At 52.0% G+C, this 8,032-nt stretch overlaps 1 protein-coding gene across 1 annotated transcript in view; it reads left to right on the top strand.

Moving 5' to 3' along the window:
* Nucleotides 1-1,748: 1,748 nt before the first annotated feature.
* SNED1 (sushi, nidogen and EGF-like domains 1) overlaps nt 1,749-8,032 on the top strand; it is a 63,238-nt gene continuing 56,954 nt past the window's right edge. Inside the window, exons 1-4 of the mRNA XM_011996400.1 lie at nt 1,749-1,841; nt 2,939-3,226; nt 6,169-6,309; nt 6,994-7,156. Of these exons, the coding sequence (XP_011851790.1) occupies nt 1,749-1,841; nt 2,939-3,226; nt 6,169-6,309; nt 6,994-7,156 (685 nt within the window). The remainder of the gene's footprint in view (nt 1,842-2,938; nt 3,227-6,168; nt 6,310-6,993; nt 7,157-8,032) is intronic.

Here is an 8,032-nt window from a genome sequence, read left to right as displayed (position 1 = left end):
AGCCTATGACAGATTTCCTTACCTTTTTTTTTTTTTTTTTTTTTTAAGACAGGGTCTCACTCTGTCACCCAGGCTGGAGTGTGGAGTGCAGTGGCATGATCTCAGCTTACTGCAACCTCCATCTCCCAGGTTCAAGTGATTCTTGTTCTTCAGCCTCCTGAGTAGCTGGGATTACAGGTATGTGCCACCATGCCCAGCTAATTTTTGTATTTTTAGTAGAGACAGAGTTTTGCCATGTTGGCTAGGCTGGTCTTGAACTCCTGACCTCAGGTGATCCACCTGCCTCAGCCTCCAGAAGTGTTGGGATTACAGGCATGAGTCATTGTGCCTGGCCAGGATTTCCTTACTTTTTAAGGCTAAGTAATATTCGATTGTATGGATGTGCTACATTTTATTTAGCCATTCATCCTCAGTGGACACTCAGGTTCCTGCCCGCTGTTAGCTATTGTGAATAATAACGCTATGAACATATGTGTACAAATACAAATCCCTTCAAGACCCTGCTTTTGATTCTTTTGGTTATAGACCCAGAAGTGGAATTGCTGGGTCATATGGTAATTCTGTTTTTAATTTTGAGGAACCACCACATTGTTTTTCACAGCAGTTGTACCATTTTCCATTCTCACCAACAGTGCACAGGGGTTCCAATTTCTCCACATCTTCACCAACACTTGTTACTTTCCTAGGTTTGTTTTTTTAATAGCAGTGATGTTGGACATCTTTCCATGTGCTTATTGGTCATTTGTGTATCTTCTTTGGAGAAATGTCTGTTCAAGTCCTTTCTCATTTTTGAAACAAGGTTTTTTTGTTGTTGAGTTTCAAGAGTTCTCTCTAAGGATAGTAATCCTTTATCAGATATATGATTTGCAAATATTTTCTGTTATTCTGTTTTCAGATTGCCTTTTTACTCTGTTAATAGTATATTTTGATGCACAAAAGTTTTTAATTTTCATGAAGTCCAATTTCTCTGTCTTTTCTTTTGTTGCCTGTGCCTTTGGTGTAATATCCAAGAAATCATTTCCAAATCCAATGTCATGAAGCTTTTGCCCTATTGTTTCTTCTAAGAGTTTTACAGTCTTAGCTCTTATGTTTAGGTTTTGGCTCTATATTGAGTTAATTTTTGTATATGGTGTGAGGTAAGGGTCCAGCTTCATCCTTTTGCATGTGGATGTCCAGTTTTCCCAGCACCATTTGTTAAAAAGACTGTCCTTTCCTCACTGGAATGGTCTTGGCACCCTCGTGAAAATCATTTGATTATATATCAAAGGCTTATTTCTGGGTTCTGTTTTATTCCATCAGTCTGTACATCTGTCTTTATGCCAGTACCACACTGATTACTGGAGATTTGTAGTAAGTTTTGATATCTGTACGTGTAAGTCCTCCAATATCGTACTTCCTTTCCAAGATTGTTTTGACTATTCTCCTGATAAAATTCTAAAGTTTGCATTGATCTCTTTGAACCTAGTTATTTTAATTCCAGTATCTGCGGTTTCTCTCATTTCTGTCTATTTCTCTTGGTGGTATCATGCTTCCTTGGGTAGCTGATTATCTTTGACTGTGTCCTGGATTGTGTATTTGAAAAATTATTTGCAGGAATAACTTGAGGCCTAAGATAATGCCGTCTTCCTCTAGAGAGGGTTTTCCTTTGCCTCTGTGTAGAAGGCAGAGGTGCTGCCACTCTGGGACCCCCTTATTGCCCGTTCCAGGCTTCACCCAAAGGGGAAGTCCAGAGGGTCTTTTCTAAAAGCATGGTTGTGGTCACATTCTTGCCAGTAGCAAATAATGATAGCATAGAGCTGATCACTGTGATCAGCGGCGCAGTCACCTGGGCCCAGCACCCTGTGAGGTCAGAGCCAGTGCTCTCATCAGCTCGAGCTGCTGTGGTAAAATGCCTTAGACTGAGTGGTTTGTAAGCAACAGAAATGTAGTTTGCACAGCTTTCGAGGCTGGGAAGTCCAAGATCAAGGCACTGTCATCAGCCTCAGTGACTGGTGAGGGCCCACTTCCTGGGCCATAGATGGCGTCTTCTTACGTATCCTCCCATGGCAGAAGGCAGCTCTCTGGGGCTTCTTTTACTAGGGCACTCATCCCATTCACCAGGGCTCTACCTTTATTGCCTAATCACCTCCCAGAGTCCCCACCTGCTAACACCATCTCTTTGGGAGTTAGGATCTCAACATAGGAATTTGGGGGGACACAAACATTCCAGCCATAGCCCCTTCTGGTAAGTAAGAAAACCAGAGCACAGGGAGGTCGGCAGCTGAGCTGCGTCGTGGATGGATGCACAGCCAGTGGCATGAGTGTGGGGCCAGGATTGAAGCATGTGCATCTCACTGCAGAGGTGCTGCTCAGAAACCTTTTGGGGCTCCCCACTGCCTGGAGGCCAAGCACAGGCTCCCCCACTTGGCCACTGCAGCCCTTCTAGCCTCCCCAGTCATGCTGGCCCCTGGCCATCCCACCTCCTCTGTAGTGGGGGCACCCCTCCCCTAAGCTCACCTTGTGTGACCCCTGCTCACCCTTTCAGGCTTAGCTCAGATACTGGGGCTCCGTCTGGCCTCCTGAGGCCCCAGCTGGAGCAGAGCTGAGGAGCAGTAGCTGCTGGGCAGGCCCGAGTGCCCCACTGACTGAGGCCAGGACCCAAAGCGGGGCTTTCCTACCCGCACAGCAGCCAACCAGGGCTGGGCACTCCGCAGGGCATCAGGTACTGCATGCAGGTCAGAGCCTGCGCCCTGAGCACACAGTATGATAGGAGGGAGTGGAACAGGTCATGCTGGACCCATATCAGGGACAGGGGACTGTCAGGCCACCCTGGGGATGCCCTGCCCAAGACTGGCTTCCCCTCAGAGGACGCCTGGTAGCAGGGGCTAGGGAGGCTGCTGGACCCACCCGCTTGCCCACAGCCCCCAGTCAATCCCCGCTCTGGCTTTCTGCCTCCCAGGTGAACAACAACGGAATCATCTCCTTCCTGAAGGAAGTTTCTCAGTTCACCCCAGTGGCCTTCCCCATTGCCAAGGACCGCTGCGTGGTGGCAGCCTTCTGGGCAGATGTGGACAACCGGCGTGCAGGCGATGTGTACTACCGGGAGGCCACCGACCCAGCCACGCTGCGCCGAGCCACGGAGGATGTCAGACACTACTTCCCCGAGCTCCTGGACTTCAATGCCACCTGGGTTTTTGTTGCCACCTGGTACCGAGTGACCTTCTTTGGAGGCAGTTCCTCATCCCCTGTGAGTCCAGGCACTTGTCCTGGGGGGGAAGGGGTGGTGTGTGTGGCTAGGGCCCAGGGTCTCCCCACACCAGGGCCCCCACTTGCTAATGTGGGTGTGGTACAGTCACTGGTCCATATCTAAGAGGGGAACATGTGGTCAAAACCACAGAGACAGGTAAGAAGAGGACACGGCCCCCACCTTCTCCAGTGCTCCTGAAAGCCACTTGCCTCCAGGAAACACCAAATTCCCCAAAGCAGCAGCTCACGCATCAGAGAGAGGCATGTGGGTTGATAGGTGTTAGGAGGATTTCCATTTGGAATGGCCCAGTACTCAAAAGGTTAAACTGGAAGGTTACTCTGTTTTTTTTGTTTTGTTTTGTTTTGTTTTATTATTATTATACTTTAAGGTTATTCTGTTTTATACTCTTCCTTGATAATGCCAAACATGACAGAAACGTTGACTCAAGAATAATCAGCCGCTTTGCAGGCCTGATGAGTTCTGGTGGGCTGACACTCCCTAACAAGGACGGCTGCCCACTCCGGGGGCAGATGTATTTACTCAGCACCTACTGTGGCCAGGCCTGCACTGGGCACTGGATCATGGCTGTGCAAGACAGACAGTGACTCCCAAGAAAAGAGGCACTGGGTGCAGAGCTGCCATTTTCAGAGCTGTTTGTTCATGCATTTAATAAACACTTTTTTTTTTTTTTTTTTGACGCAGTCTTGCTCTGTTGCCCAGGCTGGAGGGCAATAGCACGATCTCGGCTTACTGCAACCTCCGCCTCCCAGGTTCGAGCGATTCTCCTGCCTCAGCCTCCCGAGTAGCTAGGATTACAGGCATGCTTTTCTATTTTTAGTAGAGAGGGGGTTTCCCCATATTGGCCAGGCTGGTCTCGAACTCCTGACCTCAGGTGATCCGCCCACCTCGGCTTCCTAATAAACACTTTTTAAGGGCACCTTCCAAATGACAGGCAAGTGTTCTAGGCACTGGGCAGACAGCCCTGGATGAAGCAGACAGGACGCATCTGCCCCATGGGGTCACTCCAGCCAGGCATCAGGAAGTGCTCAGAAGCATAACCCAGCCAGTGGCGCTTCCAGGAGCAGGTTCATTGGCAGAAAATGGACAGTTCAGCTTCATGCACCTCCTCATTGCGCCTCGCTGGCTCCCAGAGCCCCACCATGGGCCCTTACTGGCTCTAGTCCACCCTGTCCCCTAGACGGTGCCACCACCCCAATTCTGCAGCCCTCACGTCTTTGTTTGTTTTCCGAGTGATAGCACTTATGTTCACTTTCCTAAAGCAGAGCACGTAGTTTCTCTAATGTTGACTTTTATATAAGTGGCATGTACACTGTATAATCACCCATCTTTCTCAGTGACTACAAACTAGCCCAGCACCAGGCAGCATGCGAATTTGTTTCACCTGCACCCCATGGCTGGACAGCTGCAATCCCAGGGGCCTGAGGTGGGCACGGCATAGCTCAGGTCGGCTTATTCATGATCCTGTCCTGGTACACGTGTTTAGAAGGGCGATTGTCGCCTGCAGAATTCCAATTTTCCTCTCAAAACTGTACACATTCAGGCCGGGTGTGGTAGCTCACGCCTGTAATCCCAGCACTTTGGAAGGCCAAGTCAGACGGATCACCTGAGGTCAGGAGTTTGAGACCAGCCTGGCCAACATGGCGAACTCCCCTGTCTACTAAAAATACCAAAATCAGCCGGGCGTGATGGCAGGTGCCTGTAATCCCAGCTACTGGGGAGGCTGAGGCAGGAGAATTGCTTGAACCTGGGAGGCAGAGGTTGCAGTGAGCTGAGATCGCACCACTGCACTCCAGCCTGGGTGACAGAGGGAGATTCCATCTCAAAGAAAAAAAAAAGAATCTACACATTCAATACTCTGAGGACCCACATTTAGAAGCGCCGGTTTCCTTGCACCCCAGCTGTCATTTTCCAGCTTTGTCAGCTCTATAGACAAAACAATGAGTGCTACTTTTTAACTTACACATCTTTAATTTCTAGTGGGCTGAATGTGTTCTAATATTATCGGTTACTTATCTTCTACTGTGAGGTGTCTGTTCATACGCTCTGACATTTTTTCTGTGATACTTTTCCTTATTGATCTGTAGTTCTTGAACTAAGGGTCTGGAAAGTTTTATCTGCCCTATGCGTTATAAATACGTTTTTCACATTACTGTTTGCCATTCAGTTTGATCTTGTGGATTTTTTTAAATATTCAGAAGCCCTTTGCAGTCAAATGTATAATTCTCCCTTTTGGTTTTTGCTGTGAACAAACATCACACTTAAAAAGTCCTTTCCGTTTCCTGAGTTATACATATTCGCCTGTATTTTCTTCTAGGACTTGTCTTTCACTTTAAACCCTTATTGGATTTGGGATTTCTTTTCGTGTGTGGTGAAAGGCAGGACTCTGATCTGATTCTTTTTCAGGGGGTTTCCTGTTTGTCCCAAGATCATTTCTTAAACAGTCCTGATGCTTTGCTCGATTCTCATCTGGCGTCTCCCATCTGTACGCCGCCCACCGATATTTCCATGCAGTAGAATTCTGTGAAAACCATGAGGCCTATTAAACGCTGCAGCATGGCTCTTCCTTGGTTCTTTTTACCTTCCCTCTTTTCCTTTTTATAATTTTGCTCATTTCACACAGGAGATTGTGTAGATCTGGCTAAGGGCAGGGGACAAGGTCTGCTCCCATCTGTGGCCCCACACCCGCCACCAGCAACAGTTGTGGGTTGGGAACGGCCTCTGCTGAGTGGCAGGCTCTGGGAGACAGCAGAGGATGAGGCCACCAAGGTCCTGCCTTGGCTGCTCGTTCAGCTAGAAGACACAGACATTGAGCAAGCCAGAGGCCCAGTGGACAATGACAGTGTGCCAGGATGGTGGACAGGGCAGGGCTTCCGTGGGCCAAGGGGAGTGCAGGGCCCTGTTCAGCCCCCTCTCCTCGGCAGGTCAACACATTCCAGACTGTGCTCATCACAGACGGCAAGCTCTCCTTCACCATCTTCAACTATGAGTCCATCGTGTGGACCACAGGCACACACGCCAGCAGCGGGGGCAATGCCACTGGCCTGGGGGGCATTGCAGCCCAGGTAGGCGAGTGCAGTGGGTGCTCTGTGTTCGGGACCCCTGCTCCCCACAGCCAGGACTGTCATGAGCTGATGAGGTAGACAGGGGCCCACCATAGGCAAACCCCCGGTACCATGCAGAGGTCATCCATGACCATCCCTGAGGCCTCTCGCTGCCGGAAAACAAAGAAACATCCTCAGGCCTGAAGGCATCTTTGTCCCGTTGCCCTGCCCGCCCCGCCCCGCCCCTGCAGTCCCCTTGAACAGCTGTGGCAGCAACAGAAATGTCCTCTGCTCCTTGTGCCCTGCAGTCTGGCCTAGCCAGTGACCCGAGGGACCACAGCTGACAGGAAACCCCGGGTGTGGAGGGAATGAAACAGAACGATGGCCACAGGGTCAGTGCTCCCCAGGCCTGAGTGCCTTTGGGCTGTGTGCACCCCTGCTCACCTCCGGGCCACCTGCTTCCTCTGGGGTCATACTTGCCCCTGGCCCCAGGGGAGGCCCAGGAGCCCAGAGGTGAGCTGCTGGAGGACTGGGCTGGGGAGCCAGGGCCAACCCTCTCCTTGGCTCCCAGGAACGGTTGGCTGAGGTCAGGACTTGGCTGGGAGGTTGCCGACCCTGGCAGGAACACAGTGGGGGCAGGGAAACCCCTCCCTCTGTAGACCTGGGGAACTGGCCTCCCTCACTCTGCCCCCACCCCACCCCCAGGCTGGCTTCAATGCGGGCGATGGACAGCGTTACTTCAGTATCCCCGGCTCGCGCACGGCAGACATGGCCGAGGTGGAGACCACCACCAACGTGGGTGTGCCCGGGCGCTGGGCGTTCAGAATCGATGATGCCCAGGTGCGCGTGGGGGGCTGCGGCCATACAAGTAAGAGGACAGAGGAGCAGCTTGGGGTGGGAGCGGGCTGAGGAAGGGGACTGATGGCAAAGGAGAGGTGGAGAGGAAGGGGGCTGGATGCTGACCGGGAGAGTAGGGGGACTTGGGTCTCCAGCCCAGCCCGTCTCAGGCATGTGAAACTAAGGAAGGCCTGGCAGGTCCTGGAGCCTCTGCTTCCCCTAGAGAAGACCCCCCACACACACTGCTCTGGGTTGGAGGGAACTCTCTGGAGACTGCGGGTTTCAGGGGTAAAGAGTTGTGGGTCCTCAGGGGAGGAGGAGCCCAGGGACGCCTCTCCCTGGGACCATGAGGTCTGTACTCTCCCCTCATTCCCACCCGGCCTCCTGCCTGGGCTGGGGGAGGAGAAGCATGTGGTCTCTGACCCTCAGGGCCACCCATGGGCAGGTCCTCTTACCGCCCAGGTCCTTATTTCTGCCAGCAGGCTTGCTGCTTGGCGGGATTTGGTGTCTGCTTGACAAACCCAAGCATCACATCTACAGGGGAGTTCCAGGGGTCCTTCCAGCCCAGAGTGCACAAATGGACAGGGTGGGTGTCCCTCCCAGGGGTGGGCACGTGGTCTGCGGGAACAGCCAGGGTGGCAGCAGAGCTGTGGATCGTAGCCCCAGCCCTGCTGCTGTGCGGCCTCAGGAGCCAAAGAGCCTTCGAAATCACTGTTTACACATGGGCCAGGGCAAGCAACTGATCCGCTCCAAGGGGGCTGCACCTCACAAGCCCTGCCAAGCCTTGGGCCACAGTGAGGCTCGCGCTGGAACCTGCCCCAGACTCACCTCCCAGCCGCCAGCATCTAGGCTACCGAGAGGGGAGCGGGGCTGCTTCTCCACAACACTGAGTCCCCAGAGGACACGA

This window comes from Mandrillus leucophaeus, unplaced genomic scaffold, assembly GCF_000951045.1.
Source record: "Mandrillus leucophaeus isolate KB7577 unplaced genomic scaffold, Mleu.le_1.0 Scaffold510, whole genome shotgun sequence".
In the NCBI taxonomy this organism is placed as follows: Eukaryota; Metazoa; Chordata; class Mammalia; order Primates; family Cercopithecidae; genus Mandrillus; species Mandrillus leucophaeus.
Note: the sequence above shows the minus strand (reverse complement) of the source record. Positions and strands in the feature narration are given on the sequence as shown.